The following is a 19,749-nucleotide window of genomic DNA, read 5'->3' as shown; positions in this document are numbered from 1 at the left end:
ATATGTGGCAGACCAAGTTTGTTTTCTTGATGGGAAACGGGCAACTGGGCCAGATCTTTTTTTCTCAGTAAAACTGATTTATTGAGAAAACTAAACAAAGCCAAATGTGATGACCGAAGCTTCATCTCAAGCATCAGATGAAGGGACAGTAAGGGTAAGACTTCTAATGTTTTTCTGTTACAACCTGGCAAAATAGGACGCCATCGTAAATCCTTTCTGAAATAAGCCCAGGTAGAATTGTTTTAAAGTTTGAAAAAAGGTACTTTAAACAAGTAAAATAATCATATTCACAAAAAAAATTTTTGAAGAAAAAATCTGAAAAGAGGAAAAAAAACGCCAAAAAAAAAAAATCAAACAATCCGATTAAAAAATGAGCAGAGGATCTAAATAGACATTTTTCCAAAGAAGACATTCAGATGGCCAACAGGCACACGAAACGATGCTCAGTGTCAGTCACCATCAGGGAAATGAAATCAAACCACAAGGAGATACCACCTCACACCTATCAGAACGGCTAGTATCAAAAAGACAAGGGGCGCCTGGGTGGCTCAGTCGGTTGAACGTCCGACTTCGGCTCAGGTCATGATCTCATGGTCTGTGCGTTCGAGCCCCGTGTCGGGCTCTGTGCTCACAGCTCAGAGCCTGGAACCTGCTTCAGATTCTGCGTCTCCCTCTCTCTCTGCCCCTCCCCTGTTCATGCTCTGTCTCTGTGTCTCAAAAAAAAAAAAAAAAAAAAAAAAGACATTAAATTTTAAAAAAGACAAGAAATAGGGGCGACTGGCTGGCTCAGCCAGTAGAGTGTGTGACTCAATCTCAGGGATGTAAGCTCGAGTCCCACGATGGGTGTAGAGATTACTTAAAAATAAAATCTTAAAAAAAGACAAGAAATAACAAGTGTCAGGGAGGATGTGAAAAAAAAAAAAAAGGAACTCTTGTGCACTACAGGCGGGAATGAAAATTGATGCAGCCACTGTGGAAAACAGTTATGGAGGATCCTCAAAAACTTGAAAATAGAATCCAGTAATTCCACAGCTCCGTATTTACCCAAAGAGAGCAAAAACACGAATTTGAAAAGACAGATGCACCTCTGTGTTTACTGCAGCATTATTTACAACAGCCAAGACATGGAAGCAGCCCAAGTGTCTGTGAAGAGATAAATGGATAAAGATGTGAGATAGAGATAGAGATAGAGACAGAGATAGATAATGGGATATTACTCAGCCATAAAAAAGAATGAGATCTTGCCATTTGCAACACTATGGATGGACAAATACCATATGATTTCACTTATATGTGGAATCTCAAAAACAAAGCAAATGGCCAGACAAAACAGACTTTTAAATACTCTTAAATGGTGGTGATTGCCAGAAGCAAAGTGGATGGGGGATGGGTGAAATAGATAAAGGGGATTAAGAGGTACAAATTTCCAGTTATTAAGAAAGAAAGAAAGCAAGAAAGTAATTTTTATTTTTGTTTTATTTTAGAAAGAGAGAAAGCATGGGACCATGGGTGCAGGACAGGGGCAGAGGGAGAGAGAGAGAATCTCAAGCAGGCTCCACACACAGAATGGAGCCCTATGCGGGGCTTGATCCCATGACCCTGGGATCATGACCTGAGCCAAAATCAAGAGTCGGATGTTCAACCGACTAAGCCACCCAGGTGCCCTACAAACAGCAATTTTTAAAGAGGTAGACAAATAAAAAACGATTGATGTTGGGTATTTTGCACAGAGAAAGAGCAAAACAGGAGAGGGTGACTTACTATGCAAATGTATACTTTTCTATACTGTTTGGATTGTTAAAATATTTGCATATATTACTCCAATTTTTTTTTCTTTTTTGATAGAGAGACCAGGCACAAGGGGAAGGGCAGAGAGAAGAGGGAGACACAGAATCTGAAGCAGGCTCCAGGCTCTAAGCTGTCAGCACAGAGCCCGACGCGGGGCTCAAACCCATGAACCACAAGATCACGACCTGAGCTGAAGTTGGACATTTAACAAACTGAGCCACCCAGGTGCCCCTAGCTCCATTTTTTTTTTTTAATATTAATGGACTTTTTGAGCATCGAGGTTACAATCCTGTCTACATTCTTTTTACACTTTTATATTCTTAAACACAATTAATATCATTTAAAGAGTTAAATATGAAAACACTCTGACAAACTTTTAAAAACTTTAAAGCAGGCACTAATTAAAATCTAAAATTGTCTTAAACATGGAGTGCCCGGATGGCTCAGTGGGCGAAGCGTACAACTCTTGATCTCAGGGTTCTAAGTCTGAGTCCCACATGGGTGTAGAGATTACTTAAAAAAAACACACAATATAAATAAATAAATAAATGAAATTATTTTACACAAAAAAGGTGATTATCAAACATTTTTCTTTCAAAATATTTATTTCAAGTATAAATTTATATAATGTACTATATATAGGAAAACAACCACATGTAGGATAGTTAAGTGATAAACTTGTGGAGTGCACTCATTTAATCATCAAAATATTAAAAAAATGGAAATAATTTTATATTAGATAATTTGATTGAACACAGTGTTATTCTACTCAAGTAATAAGCCCAAACCAGTCCCCAACTAAGAGTTAAAGCTCTTCTCTCCATTTATTCATACACTCAGCCCTTAGACAAGAATCACAAATTTTTATCCAGAATTGTCCCCTAAAACTCCACATTTAAAATTTCTGTTACTCTTATGGAAATTATTCAGTTTTATTTATTTTTCATAAATATTTTGCCAGTAAGCAAATACGTCAACCCTGGGACAATAGCTCCACCATTTTTACAAAAGTAGAAATCGCTAAATAAAGAGTCCAAGGTTACGTGAGAGGCACAGGTGGGGTCGTAACCTATACTGGAATAATCTGTCACTTGATGGCACAATGACAATGGTAAATGGTGCTTTGAAAGTTGGTCCCAACTAATAACAACCCATGTCAACACAAACCTTCTCCTGGTCCTGGAATCCTTTCTCAACAGTGTGCATGAGTGCCCTGAAGAGAATCACCAGGAGAAGGAAAAGTTAAAAGCTAAGTTCTGGCTGTGAGTGGCATCCTGGCCAGAGGTAGTCCCTGACCCCCAAACACCAAGGGAAATGCAAGGTGTCCTGGCACGGCTGTCCCCAGGAGTGCGTGTGAGCCAGGTCTGGCGTGGGAGAGAGACCCCATTTATTTGGGTGAGGAACACTCTGTGCTCCCCAGAGAGTCACCATGAGGGAGTAGACCCTTACCACTGAGGCCACCGTGTCCTACAGACCTCCGTCCCAGGTTTGTGAGCTGGCCCTTGCCCTTCCCTCCTGGGCCATTCTCCGCCTGACCTTCTGTCTCCTGGCACTGAAGTTCGGAAGACTGGGTTTCTTCTTCTTGTTCTTCATCGTCTGAATCGGATTCATCGTTGTAGAAGTGGATTGTGGCTTGCACCGGGAAGCTGGCCAGCACTTTTTCCCCAGAACTCTGCAGATACTCTTGGCGCTTTGAAATGGGTAAATAAAGTCTAATATTTAAGAAAAAAATACACCATTAATCACCCCGAAACAATGCTGAACTCCATCGAGAGGGTCCTCTTCCCTAAAAGCAGCTAACTCCCAATCTCCCTCTCTGATCTTGCCTTCACTGTGCCCTGAGTGTTTTCTTTTCTTTCTTTTCTCTTTCTTTCTTTCTTTCTTTCTTTCTTTCTTTCTTTCTTTCTTTCTTTCATGTTTATTTATTTTTGAGAGAGAGAGAGAGAGACAGATTGTGAGCTGGGGAGGGGCAGAGAGAGGCACAGACACAGAATCCAATGCAGGCTCCAGGCCCTGAGCTGTCAGCAGAGAGCCTGACGCGAGGCTTGAACTTAGGAGCGATGAAACCATGAGCTGAGGCCGAAGTCGGACGCTTAACCAACTGAGCCACCTAGGCACCCCGAGGTGTGTTTTCTAAGTCACCAGAACACAAGACTGTGGGCAGGTGGAGAGAGCTGGTGAGGAACCCTACACCAGTTCAGAAATGAGCTAAAACGTGAGTGAGCAAATCAATTTAGACCAACACAGGAAAAAGGGTCTGCTTCCGTGACGGTAAGAGGGAATTAAAACACCAAGTTTCAAGATGAAGAGTCTCACTCTGATCGAATGGAGAACTTGATTTATCCTGGAGAATATATGTCCTGTTTAGGTTAGGTCCCACTCTCCCTAACACCCCTGAGCACGGGGAACGTTGTAGCCCTTTGGGCCCTGGAGGAAACTTGACCCTGAGGCCCCAGTCTAGAGAAGCAGCTAATCTTTCTGGACGTTCCTCTAGAAAAGTGATAGGGGTGGGTTCCTCACTTTGCCAGTACAGAAGATGGTAACCCTGGTTATTTGTCTAGTCTAAAGAATAGGAAGAAAGAAAAGAAGGAAGGAAGGGAAATAACCTAAATATATAAATTTGGAACCTCTAAATCCAGGTTTTATAGAATTCAGGATTCCAGTTACACATGGGAAGTATTTAACATACCCCTCACTCTCCCCATAATCCTTTTTTCTTACCATTTACTCACTAATTTATTGGCGTTTTCCCCTGAGGTCTCCTGAGGAACTGAGAGGGGGTATCAACTGATCACTACTTAGTTGCAAAGCTAATTTATTTTTTTACATTTTTAAGTAATTTCTACACCCAGCATGGGACTCGAACCTACAACCCCGAGATCAAGAGTCACACACTCTACCGACCGAGCCAGCCAGGCGCCCCTGTAGAGCTGATTTCCATTTCCCTCTTTTTGGATGGAGGAGAAAAGAGCAGAAACACCCTGCTATAAATAATGCGTGACAATTCTGAACGTCCCAAGATTTCTGATAAGCCAGGGATTCTCAGCCTCCAGGGGACACGTGGCAACGTCTGGAGACCTTTCTGGTTGCCACAACTGAGGAGAAGCTATTAGTATGTGGTAGGCAGAGGCCAGTGATTCCACTGAACATTGCGTCATGCCCACAACAGCCCCTTACAACAAACAATCATCAGCTCAAAGTTCAATAGTGCTGGGGTTGAGGAACTCTGCAACAAACAGAAGAAAAAAATATATATGTATACATGTATATATATATACATATATGTATATATATACTTTATACATATATACATATATGTATATATATACTTTAAATATATATATATTTCTATATTATATAAAATACAAGTAATGTTATATAAAAATATAAATTTAAATATAAAATGTAAAAATGTAACATATTTCTATATTGTATAAAATATAAATAACATAAATTCTATATTATATAAAATGTGTAAATAAAATATAAACTACAAACATAGTTTAGGGTTTGGCCATATTTTCTTTTACAAATTTTTTTAATGTTTGTTTATTTTTGAGAGAGAGAGAGAGCAAGTAAGCAGGGGAGGGGCAGAGAGAGAGGGAAACACAGAATCTGAAGCAGGCTCCAGGCTCTGAGCTGTGAGCACAGAGCCCGACGTGGGGCTCGAACTCACGAACTGTCAGATCACGACCTGAGCCGAAATCAGCGCTTAACTGACTGAACCACCCAGGTGCCCCCAGGGTTTGGCCATATTAAAAGTTAGCTGTAATGCTGAAGTAATTGCAGGGGAATGTGAATTAGTAGGATATCTGGAATTGCTTTAAAATATTCTAACAACAATTAAAAAAATAGGTTGGAGAAGGTGATAAACACCATCAGGTCTGAAGACGGCTGATAATTATTGAGGCTGGTGACAGGCATGTGGGTCCCTGTACCGTTCTCTCGACTTTTGTCTGTGTTTGAAATTTTCTGTAATAAAAAGATAGAATTGTGCGCTCAGTTTGTAACGCATGCCTCACCAGTCACTGCATTTTCAATGAAACAAAAATTGGGGAGCAGCCCCGGAGCGTCCGCGGCCGGCAGGTCCACGGGTGGGTCGTGCAGGTGGACGCTCACAGGGCAAGAGAGGGGGTGGCAGGTTCATCCCCCATGCACACTGGGATCACCTGGGAGACCGTACGAATACAGACACCTAGGCCTTTCCCAGAACAAATGAGTCAACACTCCCAGGGGAGCCCCCCAGCGTCTGTATTTTTGAAGCTTCCCCAGTCCCGTGGGGAATAAAGACCACAGGTGTAAGGGACACTAGGAAAGCTTCCCTTTTCCAGAAATCACTCTTTGACCAGTCTGAAGGTCTTTCAAGTGCATCTCTAGCAGTTAGTATCTCTGGGTTTTACTAGAGCTTTCAGTTTTCCAGGATAACCAGGGTAAAAATACTTTCATGAGGAGTAGCACAGACTAGATTCATTCTGCTGCAGGAAATGAGAGATGGGGAGAGAAAGAGACAGAGAAACAGATAAAAAATCCTGAGCATGAGCCACCCGCCTAAAATGGATGAAATGTAAGAGGGATACAGTAGTGACAGTCCTGATCCCCACCAGGAAGGACCATGGGAGCACAGAGAGGCCGGAGAAGCCAACGGTGGGAGAACCCTCCAACCAATCCCTTGTTCGGTCACACACGTATTTTCAAGGTCTACTTTGCTCTAGACAATATGCTAACTTATATTCTGGGAAAGAAATAGAAATGTACTTAAGTACTTAAGTAAATAAACAGATACACATATGTAATTCATATCCAATTAAATTTAACACAAGACAGGAGCACCTGGGTGGCTCAGTCGGTTAAGCATCTGACTTCAGCTCAGATCATGATCTCACGGTTGGTTGATTCGAGCCCGAATCATGATCTCTGAGGTCAGCACAAAGCCCACTTGGGATCCTCTGGCCCCCTCTCTCTCTGCCCCTCCCCTTCCCAAAAATAAATATAAACATTAAAAAAAATTTAACACAAGACATAATATGTAGTGAGAGGTATAAACAAAAGACATAAAGGAAAGAGGTCAATCCAATTTGCAACTGGAACACTGAATGAATGAATGAATTCCAGAAATCCAACAAAATATCCTTGAAGTTCCTTTGGGTAAGAATTAAATACAGAAGACTATACTGAATTATTTTCCACTTTGTTGAGAATGTACACAGGTGAGGACACTAAAGTATACTTATGCTTCTATTAAAAAGAAAGAACATATTTCTTGCTGTGAAGTCATGTTACCTTACAGGATGCTGAAACCCAAAGGCACCCTTTGATCCCGGAGTTTGCCGGTCATCACCAGGTTCAAGCTGCAAAGACAGACACATCAAACACAGATATAGTCTGTCTGAAGTAGCATCCTGAAATTCTAAAAAAATATAATCTAAGTGGTCTGCCCTTCTTAGTATCAATACCAATTTTAGAGACAATGTAAACACCTTAACAGTATTTGTGGGTTTTTTTAATTTTTAATGTTTATTTTTGAGAGAGAGAGAGAGAGAGAGAGAGAGAGAGACAGTGTGAGTGGGGAACGGGCAGAGAGAGAGGGAGACACAGAATCCGAAGCAGGCTCCGGGCTCCCAGCTGTCAGCCCAGAGCCCAATGCGGGGCTTGAACCCACGAACCGTGAGATCATGACCTGAGCTGAAGTCAGATGCTTAATCGACTGAGCCCCCCAGGTGCCCCTCATCCTCCTTATTCTTAAGGGGAACATGGATCGAGTTCTCAATCTTTTTTTAAAAAAAATTTTTAATGTTTTATTTATTTTTGAGAGAGAGACAGAGTGTGAACAGGGGAGCGGCAGAGAGAGAGGGAGACACAGAATCCAAAGCAGGCTCCAGGCTCCGAGATGTCAGCACAGAGCCCGACACAGGGCTCAATCTTGTGAACCGTGAGATCATGACCTGAGCCAAAGTTGGACGCTTAACGTTTAACCACCCAGGTGCCCCAACACCTTAACAGTATTTAATAAGTCTCTCTTCCTCTTCCTGTTGACAGTGATGTCCTGGGGACTGTGAGGGATTCAAAGATGGAAAGAGGAGTCCGTCTGACACAGTCCTTCAGTTCAGGATTGGTTTTTTTTTTTCTTTAAGAGAGAGAGAGAGAGAGAGAGAGAGAGAGAGAGAGAGAGAATCTCAAGCAGGCTCCATGCCCAGTGTGTTGCCTGATGCGGGGCTCAATCCCACAACCCTGGGATCACGACCTGAGCCGAATTCAAGAGTCAGATGCTTAACAAACTGAGCCACCCAGGTGCCTCTTCTTGTCTTTGAATCACCTGTTTGCCTACGTTCTCTCTGGATGGTCTTTTCCTATTGATTTTAAGCCTGAGCCACCCACGCGCCCCCAGTTCAGGCTTTTTAAATATAATTGGAAAAGACACACACACACACTGTCAAATAGCCGCACTACAAAGCATCATATAGCAAGATGCCAGCAATTCTAAGCAGGGAGGAGGGAAAGGCTCATGGGAGGCCTGGCAGAGGCCTCAGTGGCATTTGAATGTGTGATTCTGAGACCAATCCTGGCAGAGAAGAGCACCAAGTTCTGAGGGGCACAGATGGGGAAGAGTGAGGAGCCCAGTGTGGAATGAACGAGAAGCTGCGGTAGTAAATGGGCTCCAACAGGAAGCTGAATCCTCATTACAGGACACCTTGAATCCCTATTTTTTTTTGTTAACATTTATACATTTATTCATTTTTGACAGAGAGAGACAGAGACAAGCAGGGGTGGGGCAGAGACAGGGACACAGAATCTGAAGCAGGCTCCGGGCTCTGAGCTGTCAGCACAGAGCCCGATGCGGGGCTCGAACTCATGAACCACGAGATCATGACCTGAACCAAAGTCAGACGCTTAATCGACTGAGCCACCCAGGCGCCCCTTGAATACCCATTTTTGAGTCTCAGTTTCATTCTGGAGGCAGCAGTAAAGACCACTGCTGATTTTGAAGTCAGGAGTTCAATAGTCAGACCTGTATTTTAAGGATAACGGTGGCCCCTGGGAGTAGTGCATAGCCTAGGTTGGGGAGGTAAGGGCCCAGAGGCACACAGCAAGAGGTAATAAAGATCTGGACAGTGACAGGAAGGGAAAGGAAAGATGGATTTCAAGGGCACTTCAGTAGTATTCAAAAAACCCTGTGACCACCTGAATATCAGGAGTGGAGGAAAGAAAAGCTAGGCTGAGCAACTAAGGACAACATTGATGGAGATAAGACACAAACAGAGAGAGAGAGAGAGAGAGAGTGCCAGGCTTGTCCACGCTGTGACCAGAGTAGGTGCTAGTGAGAGAAAGGACAATCACTCTTCCGGTCCAGGGCTGACCCCTTTCTGCCCATTCTGTGAGGTCCTGAATCTCAAAGAATTTGGCCGGAACTGTGGCCAGATTATCTAAGGGGCTGAGAGGGCAGAAATTGCCATTTAATGTTAGAGCTCTGAAAGTTTTACTTATATGGAAAGCACGAAGTGGGGTGTCTTGGGACAGACCATCCGGGGACAGCTTGAAAGCTGAAATGGGCTGGGGCCATGGATCAGAAACCCCAGCCCTTGGGTTGCATGGAGCCAGATGGAGAGGGAGACAAAATCTTCTGGAGTGTGACGAGGAAGGAGTCTGAGGACTGTCACCAACGATCATCGCATCCTTCCATCCTGCAGTGATATGTGTGGTCTTTGTGAGCAAACGTCATTTTATATATACATATATATGTACATACATATATATTATATGTACATATATATACATTATACGTACATACATACATATAAATGTGTGTATATATATACACACACACACATATATGTATATTTATATTTTTTAATGTTTATTTATTTATTTATTTTTTTTTTTTTTTTTAAATTTTTTTTTTGAACGTTTATTTATTTTTGGGACAGAGAGAGACAGAGCATGAACGGGGGAGGGGCAGAGAGAGAGGGAGACACAGAATCGGAAACAGGCTCCAGGCTCCGAGCCATCAACCCAGAGCCCGACGCGGGGCTCGAACTCACGGACCGCGAGATCGTGACCTGGCTGAAGTCGGACGCTTAACCGACTGCGCCACCCAGGCGCCCCAAATGTTTATTTATTTTTGAGAGAGCAAGAGAATGCACATGAGTGAGGGAGGGGCAGAGAGAGAGGGAGAAAGAAGATCCAAAGTGGACTGAGCACGACATGGGGCTCGAACTCACAAACTGTGAGATCATGACCTAAGTTGAAGTTGGACGCTCAACCGACTGAGCCACCGAGGCACCCCAAACGTCATTATGTTTTACCAACCATATTTCTTTCCAATATGCTGTGCTGAGCTAATAGGGAAAGAAAATGAGGCTCTTTGAGCAAGACCTTCTCCAAAATGAAGTTCACTTTTTGAGGACTCCAGAGAATCATGTCTGTGTTAAGCTTTATTTGTCTTTATAAAATAGCTCTAAATGCTCACTCCACCACAGGAAGCAATCCTGGGCTGTCGGAGGTGATTTTCTATCCGGTGATGGCTGTGTCTAATACAACTTTGCACACACTTTGGTGGCACCAAAAGGCAGTGTTAGTACAGAGAAACAGCTTCCTTTAAAGCAAGTAATTCTTGGGGCACCTGGGTGGCTCAGTTGGTTAAGCATCCGACTTTGGCTCAGGCCATGATCTCTCGGCTTGTGGGTTCCAGCCCTGTGTCTGCTTCAGATTCTGCGTCTCCGGAGCTCTCTCTCTGCCCCTCCCCCACTCAAGTTCTTTCTCTCTCTCTCAAAAATAAACGTGGAAAAAAATTTTCAAACAAAGTAAACTGAGTAATTCTAACCAGACTCTGAAACATTCAATACACCTTTAAAAACTGTAAAACTTTACCCACAAACATACACAGCTTTAAAAACTTTATGCCAGAGGGTCTGGGTAGCTCAGTCCGTTGAGCACCCGACTCTTGATGTCGGCTTAGGTCATGACCCCAGGATCAGGGGATCGAGCCCCATGTCAGGCTCTGCACTGAGCATGGAGCCTGCTTAAGATTCTCTCTCTCTCTCTCTCTCTCTCTCTCTCTCTCCCCCAGACTCATGCTCTCTCTCTCTCTCTCTAAAAAAATAAAAAAGAAAGAAAAAAACTAAATAAATAAAAATAAAAACTTTATGTCACAAATACACTCTAATTAAAGATCCTTTTCTGATGACAGAAATGTCTAAACATTCATATTTTGATGATGCAAGGGGAACAGAAATGCATACAGAGTAAGTATGTCAATGTGTGTGTCCTTAAGAGTAAGAGAAGAGATACAAGCAGAGACTTTCATGAGGGTCTCCCCCTCTCCTCCCCATGCAGCCTCTGATTCCAACAAAGTGCAAGTGCGGGGAAACCTGTGAGATGGGAGGATGGGCCCATCTCCTTTTAGGGAATCACCTCCCTTGCAAGGTCGACAAGTGGCAAGGAGAGAAATGCAACAGAGGTCAACGAAGGATTAGGCTGTCGTTCATTTTCCCCAGGCAGGAGAGGCAGACAGCCCCCAAGGAGAGGGAGGGATACCAAATGGGTGAGGGTGAGTCCACGGCTCAGGGCACAGGGCCTCCAATCCAGCCCTACAATTTCTCCAGAAATACACAACAGGGCCCGGGAGCCAAGGAGTTCTCCCGCGTCGTCGGGAGAGGGCGCTGTTGAGCAAGAAGCGGTCCCTCCCGGTGCCGGGCGGCGCTCACCTGGCCCTGGCTCCCGCTGACTTCGCCCCGCCAAGTGGGCTCTGCAAAGAGCTGTCCAGGCGTGCTGGGCGGCGTGCGCTGCAGCCCCCACAGAGCACCTCCCCGCCAAATCCATGGACACAACTGTTTTATCCAGTGTGCCATGCTAGCGATCAACCAGAAAGTTGCTACACCTTAACAATTTTCTCACAAATAGCCTTCTCGTCATCATAGGAAAAAATCCACCTGCCTTGCGTTAATAAATGTGCTACAGTATTTTTATTCTTGCAACAACCGCTCCATATACATTTCATTTAACAACAAAAAAAAATCGCACAATTGTAAACTATATTTTCTCCCTCTCCCAAGCACCTCTTAAATCTTATATTTAAGAACGAACTTAAGCTTGGATGCAAAAGACGAAATTATTTTCCATTATTTAGATATTGCATGTGTTTAAGACTAATTTCGGCTACAAAATCATTAATTTGATATAGATTGTATTTTTTTCATTCTTTAAATAATAGCAACTGAATTAAAAACTTCCATTATCCAGGCTAATTTAATAAAGTAGTCTGGATATCAAAATACAGTCCAAGGTCAGCTTTCCCGCACCTGAATTTCTTATCATATTACAAATAACTGCACACATAACATATACCACATGTTACGTAAATTAAATACACGGTTCTTCCCAGCCTGATTAGCTCTTCAGCATTATAAAAGTCATCAGCTTACATTTTAAGATTTTAAAAAGGAAAGGTAAATTCTATGAAAGCAAGCCATTACTTCAGTAAGTATAAAGCCATTTAGTTACCAGTGCAGGAAACAAAAGAATAGTGGTGGAGATTAATCTTTACCCACAAAGCCCTCAGCCAGGGTGTATTTGCTCAGACAACATGAATTACCCCAGGAGTGCTTGCAGACTGGGCAAAAGTCCTTCAGAAAGGGCCAGATGGTGGGCTTTTAACAGCAACTTCTGGGCACCCCAGACTGGTCTCTGCCCTTATTTGCACTGTGGTACCAGCCCAGCAGTAATGGCACCCTCGGCTTTTCTCTAAGGAGAGGGGAGGCAGCCAGAGACAGCCAACCCCTCCTCTCTCTACCCGCTGGTTTGCAAGGGGAAAAAACAACATAAAAGAAATCTCCCTTTCTTTCTCTCAGAATGCCCTTGAAAGAACTAGGCCATAGCTAGGCTTTGCTTTTCAAGAAAGAAGCAAGCAGGGGTGCCGGGGTGACTCAGTCGGTTAAGTGTCCGACTTTAGCTCAGGTCACAATCTCATGGTTTGTGGGTTCGAGTCCCACATCCGGCTCTGTGATGGGAGCCTGGAGCCTGCTTCTGATTCTGTGTCTCCCTCTCTCTCTCTCCCCTTCCCCCACTCATGCTCTGTCTCCATCTTGCTCTCAAAAAATGAATCAAGATTCAAAAGAAGACAGAGAGAGAGAGAGAGAAGCAAGCAGGAGCCCAATCTGTGCATGTGACTCAGGTCTGATTAACAGCAGCCTCACCCAGGCTCCCAATCCCAAACCCACAGGCACTTCTGTATTAGACCACCGAGAGAGGGACAGGCCTTCATGGTCATTTTTGAGTTGGTGCCACTTTCTGGCTGAACCGTTGGATACCACAATGCCCACCTTAACCTTACCGGGTTTCCAGTTGCGGGCAGCTCAGTTTCTTGGGGTGTCAGGATCCAAGGTCTCCATGGCGTGGGGCTGGAAAGGCAGGGACCAGAGATGAACCCCAGCATTTTCTGCTCTTTCAAACTTATGTCATAAGGGGCACCTGGGGGGCTCAGTCAGTTAAGCATCCAACTCGATCTCAGCTCAGGTCACGATCTCATGGTTGTGAGATTGAGACCCATGTGGGGCTCTGCCATGACCATGCAGAGCCTGCTTGGTATTCTCTCTCTTTCCCTCTCAAAACAAATAAACTTAAAAAAAAATATCATAAGAGTTATCGTTCTTATCAATTCTAATGTTTGCCTGAGAAAGGGTCACTGGATACCCCAGAAAGTTCTCTCAAGTTCTCAGTCTGTGGATAAACCAGTACCATTTGGGGGGGGGGGGTCTCTCTCTCTTTTTTTTTTTTTTTTCCTCCTTGCCACATTATCAGTTCTCTGCCTTCATTGGGTTTTGAGAAGTCCCAAATCTGATGCAATGATCAGAGGACACATTAGTTGAGGGATTTCTCTTCCAGCCTGACTGGATTCTTCCGTTGATTCCCCACTGTAGCTGGCTACTTTGTGGCTCATTAATTTCTACCGCACCACCCGCGCTGTTGAAGGATCTTGACTTCGCAGAGACCACTCCACAAGGAGTCTAGGGTGCAAAAGGGGCAAATGGTTTTCTCCTGTCAGGATGCCTAGCCACGCTGCCCCTTCCACGCCTCCTTGGCTAATTCGATTTTAACCGTACTACCTTGAAAGGGCTGAGCCCCAAGCACAGGGCCAACCAAACACTGCCACCAAGCCTGTGACAGTCAACGTGAGGGGACCCCTGTTAGGCACGCCGAGAGGCCCCGAGACTTCAACGTTCCCAGCCCAGTGATTTCAGATCTACGAATGGAAGTGTTGGCCCATTTCCTCGCGGGGCGTTCCTGGGCCTCCGCGCTTCGGCGCTGTACCCCGAAACCCGGAGGACTCTGCGTCCCTGACTAAGGTTAAGGGACTTGCCCTGCGTCGCCGTCGGGCTCCGGAGCTCCGCCCGGATTCGGGGGGACTCAGCGGCGCGCGGGGCATCCCGCTCTGCGCCCCCCTCACCGTCGCACCGCGGGGACACCCTCACCTCTCCGGCCCGCGCGGCGGCGGTGGCCTCCGGGGACCGTCGGCGGGGCAGTGACAGACGCGCCCCCGCGCCTCCCGGGCTCCGGCCGCCGCCTCGGGTCTCATGGTGCCCGCACAGCCAGCGCCCCTCCGGCGGCGCCAGCGACTCGGCCGCGCCTCTAACCGCTCGGGCGAGGGCGCTCACCTACCAGGGCGCTCGGCGCCAGGTTTAAAAACGGGGGCGGGGCGGGAGGGGACCGGGGAAACCGAGGAGGGGGCGGGGAGGGCGCAGGAGAGGCTCGGGGAGGGGACAGGGAAGGCGGAGAGGGGGAAGGGACCAGAAAAGGTCCCGAAGAGGCGCGGCGCGGGGGTTGGGGGGTGGGGGGGTGGGATATCCTTGGAGAGGACTCTGGAAGCTCGGGGCAGGGGTGTGGCGGGGACAAAGGAAACCCAGGGAGGGTTGCCAGGGCGGGGGCTAGGCACCTGGGGAATGGGCGACGGCAAGTGTCTCGGGAAGCGCGGGGAAGAGGACACGTGCGGGGGGGGGTGTATTTCTGCAAGGAACTCACCCTTATGGGTCAGGGGTGGCGGGACCCTCGCCCGGGGGTGTCCCCAGCCCGCTGCGGGAGGGGAGGGGCCCCTGGCTTCTTCCCGCGGCCCCTGGGGTTCTGGTTGCTGCGGGAACGTCTGGGACCCCAGATTTCCGCAGAGCCTCACGTCCGCCACTTTTTAGCGGCAGGGCGATTTTGGGGGGCGGCTATGGAAGTCTCGGGACCCGCGTGGACCCGCCCTGCCTGCGGTGCTGGAGCGCCCGGGACGCCCCGACGGCGCTGCGCGAACCGGGTGGGGTGGAGACGCGGCGACACTTCCAGGCGGGTGGAAGGCCGCGGAGAGGAGAGCGGGAAGACAGCGCGCTCCCCGCCGTCGCGGGCCTTGCAGAGGAAGGTGGCCCCGCGTGGGGGTGCGTGGGACTTGCCTCCGGTTACCCCGGGGGCCGCGCTTAGAAAGCGCCTGGATGAGCCTGGCCGCTGCCGGACGGTGAGGACACGTCCCCAGGCTGCAGGGCCGGAGCGGGACGCGGGAGCGCGGCCGCCACCGTCACCGGCGCGGGGTCAGGTGGGAGGAATGCTGGTTTATCAGTTGCCCGGGCGACAGAGCACTGAAGGCCGCGGGCCCGGCCTGGGGGCCCCTTGCTTAAATAGCGTCTGCTCCTCGGTGCCCCACTGACTCTGCGTTTGAAAACTGGAACTTGCTGCCTGTGATTTAAACTAATGGGGGGGGGGCGGTGGGGGGGTGGGAAAGCAATGAACTTCAGAGATAAAAATATTTCCACATTAAAAAAATTATATATATATATATATATGTATATTTCCATATTTTCTTTCCTTAAAAGCAACAAATTTTGGGGGCTCCAGGGTGGCTGGGTCGGTTGAGCAGCCCCGCTTCGGCTCAGGTCATGATCTGTGGTTGGTGAGTTCAAGCCCCATGTCCGGCTTCGTGCTGACCGCTCAGAGCCTGGAAACTGCTCCGGATTCTGTGTCTCCCTCTCTGCTCCTCTCCTGCTCACGCTCTGTCTGTCTCTCTTTTAAAAACAAATAAACATTAAAAATTTTTTTAAAAAAGCAACAGATTTTTTGGCAATTATTTGGCAATAATTAAACCTAATGAAAGGCAGAGGGGGGAATTAATAACTAAGCTATATAACTTATATAACATTTCTTTTTTTTTTTTTTTCAACGTTTATTTATTTTTGGGACAGAGAGAGACAGAGCATGAACGGGGGAGGGGCAGAGAGAGAGGGAGACACAGAATCGGAAACAGGCTCCAGGCTCTGAGCTGTCAGCACAGAGCCCGACGCGGGGCTCGAACTCACGGACCGCGAGATCGTGACCTGGCTGAAGTCGGACGCTTAACCGACTGCGCCACCCAGGCCCCCAATAACTTATATAACATTTCATACAGACGACTAAAGAGGACATTGAGTATGTAACACGGGTAGAGGAAATCAAAGAACATTGGCAGACATTACAACAATAAAATGCTATATTTAACGTTGGGCAACCTTAAAATGGGTGCCTTAAAATGAGTGTCTTTCATATAGCCTGTGGTAATGTAGTCAGGTTACCTTTCTGAGAAATCATGACAACGTAAATCATGTGCCTTAAAGATGGTCACCTCTGCTCAGTAATTCTCCTTCTGGTTCTATATTAAAGTATATTAGGGGTGCCTGGGTGGTTCAGTCGGTTAAAGGGTTAAAGCTTCTGACTTGAGTCTCTTCTCCGCTTCTCTCTCTGCCCCTCCCCAGCTTGCACACGTGCTATCTCTCTGTCTCAAAATAAGTAAATAAACATAAAAAAAATTAAGATATTAATTAACAGATGTTTATGATAGTGTTATTTATAATGTTGAAAATATGTCTAAACATATGGCAATGGCTAAATCAGTGATGATGGAATATCATGAAGGTAGTAAAAAGGTTTATTGAAGCATGCAACTACGTGGATGGAACTGGAGGGTATTATGCTGAGTGAAAGATGTCAGTTAGAGAAGGACAGATATGTTTTCACTCATACGTGGATCTTGAGAAACTTAACAGAAGACCACGGGGGAGGGGAAGGGGAAAAAATAGTTACAAACAGAGAGGGAGGGAGGCAAACCCTAAGACTCTTAAATACAGAGAACAAAGGGAGGGAGGATGGGGGGGTGGAGGTGGGGGAAAGTGGGGGGTGGGCATTGAGGAGGGGACCTGTTGGGATGAGCACGGGGGTGTTGTATGGAAGCCAATTTGACAATTATATATATATTAAGTTTATATATATGACAATAATATATATATTAAGTTTATTGAGTTTTGAACAGCACAGAGAGATACATCTGTATAATGTCGAAAGAACAAAATTGGATGAGTGGAACCCAAACCATACAGAGGCTACAAATGACAAAACAGAAGTGGCCACTGACTACTGGGATTACCAAGCATTTAAAACACTTTAAAAAATGTTCTCTAAATTTTATTAAAAAAAATTTTTTTTAACGTTTATTCTTGAGAGAGAGCGCAAGAGGAGGAGGGACAGAGAGAAAGGGAGACACAGAATCGGAAGCAGGCTCCGGGCTCTGAGCCGTCAGCACAGAGCCTGACGCGGGGCTCGAACTCACGAACCGTGAGATCATGATCTGAGCCGAAGTCGGACGCTTAACTGACTGAGCCACCCAGGCGCCCCCAAAATGTTTTCTAAATTTTAAACAATGAGCATATATTTTTGCGTGGGGGTAAAGTACACATGACAATATTTACTGTTGTTTTTTTTTTTAATTTTTTTTTTTCAACGTTTATTTATTTTTGGGACAGAGAGAGACAGAGCATGAACGGGGGAGGGGCAGAGAGAGAGGGAGACACAGAATCGGAAACAGGCTCCAGGCTCTGAGCCATCAGCCCAGAGCCCGACGCGGGGCTCGAACTTCCGGACCGCGAGATCGTGACCTGGCTGAAGTCGGACGCTCAACCGACTGCGCCACCCAGGCGCCCCAATATTTACTGCTTTAATCATTTTCAAATCCAGCCCCTCGGCCTTAAGTGCATTCACACTAGTGCGTCCATCAGCACTGTCCATCCCAGAACATTTGCATCATCCCCAAGTGAAACTCTGTCCCATTAAACACGACCTCCCCATCCCCACCGGCAACCACCGTTCTACTTTGTGTCGCTGTGGCTCTGACGATTCCAGGCACCTCATACAATTGGGATCATCTGCTCCTTTTGTGGGGCATGTAATTAATTCATAAACTATCAATTTAATCCTCATCCCAACTCTGCAAATACGCATTATCCTCATCTTACAGATTAAGAAACTGGGGTTCAGAGAGGTTAGGTAACTGGTGTAAAGTCACCATCAGGTTGGAGAACCAGGACTTGTGCTCCTGAGGGCACGTGGGCTTCAGAAACGGAATGCTGCTAAAGTCGGCTTAAAGGACAAGAAGGGGGTGCTCGGTGACTCAGTAGGTTAAGCATCCAACTCTTGGTTTCGGCTCAGGTCATGATGTCATGGTTCATGAATTCGAGCCCCGCATCGCATCGCATCAGGCTCTGTGCTGACAGGGCAGAGCCTGCTTGAGATCCTCTCTCTCTCTCTCTCTCTCTCTCTCTGCCCCGTCCCTGTTCATGGTTTCTCTCTCTTTCTCTCTAAATAAATAAATAAATAAATAAATAAATAAACTTAAAAAAAAAAAAAAAAAGGACAAGAAGGACCCAAGACAGCACCCTCACACAGTAAGCACTCTTTTCATGTCTTTTGTTTTGTATTTTTCTTCCTTCTGCCGAGCATATGTAAGACCCCATGTCCTGGCAGAGCAGGGACAATGAGAGCACAGATACAAAGCAGTATTGGATTATAACCCAAAGTATACAATAAATATCAGTGCGTTCATGACGATACCAATAAATATTGAGTGAGGAGAAAAAGCAAATCTCCCTAACAGGAGAGCTCTAAAGGATTTATGCAAATATGCCACCCTCAAACAGGTGGAATATAACTCCACAAACTATAATGAAAATGAATAGCGATGCATGTTTTTGCTGAAAATGTATTTAATGAAAAACAAACTCATTGGCAATACAGAATAAAGGTGGTAGTGGGTTTTGGGTTTGTTTTTTTTTTTAAGTTCTTTTTCTGCAGGTAGCGGAATTAAAATACAGTAACAGGGGGCGTCTGGGTGGCTCAGTCGGTTAAGCCTCTGACTTCAGCTCAGGTCATGATCTCATGGTTCATGGGTTTGAGCCCCTCGTCAGGCTCCTGCTTCGGATTCTTCGTCTCCCTCTCTCTGCCCCTTCCCCTGCTGTGCTCTCTCTCTCTCTTGCTCTCTCTCTCTCTCAAAAGTAAATAAATAAACATTAAAATTTTTAAAAATATATATAATAAAAAAATGAAAAAATAAAGTACAGTAACAAATAAACTCCTGTTGAGGTAGTTGGGAATTCAAAGGGCTTTTGTCTTATCAAGTATGTTTCAATTATTTCTTCAACTTTTTTGGGTCCAAGGAAGATGTTTATGATAGAGGAAGTAATTTGCCAAAGGGTATAAAAATCTTAAGAAATTTAATTAGGCCCTTGGTTGATAAACCAGGGGAAATTGCTTAACTTCAAGTGTATGAATTCCTGCCTGGGAGGTGATGTGGGCAACAGATAAAATTGAGGCTCTATTTCTTGCTCTGTTCTCTTTAATTAAAAATTCTTTTTTCGTTTGCTGACTTTCAGCCGTTGCTTAGAAACAAAAAGTAAAGATGTCAACCCTCAGGGTTTCCGGCTTGCCTAGGAGGAGGATACCAAAAGTCAAAACATCTCAGAGGGCAGAATATTTTTACATAAACAGTGTCGAAGACAAGCAGGGAAATGGGTGTTTCCTCTCCTCGTGTTTAGACCGACCCTGTTTCCTGTTCTCCTCGCCACAAAGTGCTCCACAACTCCCAAAGCTGATTTAGAAGCTACAAGATGTTGTTATTGCTGTTGCTATTATTTTCTAAGA

At 45.6% G+C, this 19,749-nt stretch overlaps 1 protein-coding gene across 1 annotated transcript; it reads right to left on the bottom strand.

The window, feature by feature from the left end:
- Positions 1-2,380: 2,380 nt before the first annotated feature.
- RIPPLY3 (ripply transcriptional repressor 3) lies at positions 2,381-14,426 on the bottom strand. Its single transcript, XM_047099793.1, has 4 exons — positions 14,253-14,426; positions 13,115-13,181; positions 7,069-7,136; positions 2,381-3,500 (listed from the first exon to the last, which is right to left on the bottom strand). The coding sequence occupies exons 1-4, from the start codon at positions 14,354-14,356 to the stop codon at positions 3,176-3,178; spliced, it is 564 nt and encodes a 187-aa protein (XP_046955749.1). The 5' UTR covers positions 14,357-14,426; the 3' UTR covers positions 2,381-3,175.
- Between the last annotated feature and the right edge of the window lie 5,323 nt (positions 14,427-19,749).

Source organism: Lynx rufus, unplaced genomic scaffold, assembly GCF_022079265.1.
Source record: "Lynx rufus isolate CCGP_SWC_20201006 ecotype Redwood Valley unplaced genomic scaffold, mLynRuf1.p SCAF_5, whole genome shotgun sequence".
NCBI lineage: Eukaryota > Metazoa > Chordata > Mammalia > Carnivora > Felidae > Lynx > Lynx rufus.
The sequence above is the reverse complement of the archived record's forward strand: the minus strand, read 5'-3'. Positions and strand labels throughout refer to the sequence as shown.

What these genes read in the sequence shown, in the direction of transcription:
- RIPPLY3 (XM_047099793.1), bottom strand. Translation starts at nt 14,356, where the DNA reads ATGAGACCCGAGGCGGCGGCCGGAGCCCGGGAGGCGCGGGGGCGCGTC. An exon ending in CCGCCGCGCGGGCCGGAGAG is followed by an intron (nt 13,182 to 14,252) that starts GTGAGGGTGTCC and finishes CTGCCTTTCCAG; the next exon opens with CCCCACGCCATGGAGACCTT. An exon ending in GGGTTTCAGCATCCTGTAAG is followed by an intron (nt 3,501 to 7,068) that starts GTAACATGACTT and finishes CTTAAATATTAG; the next exon opens with ACTTTATTTACCCATTTCAA.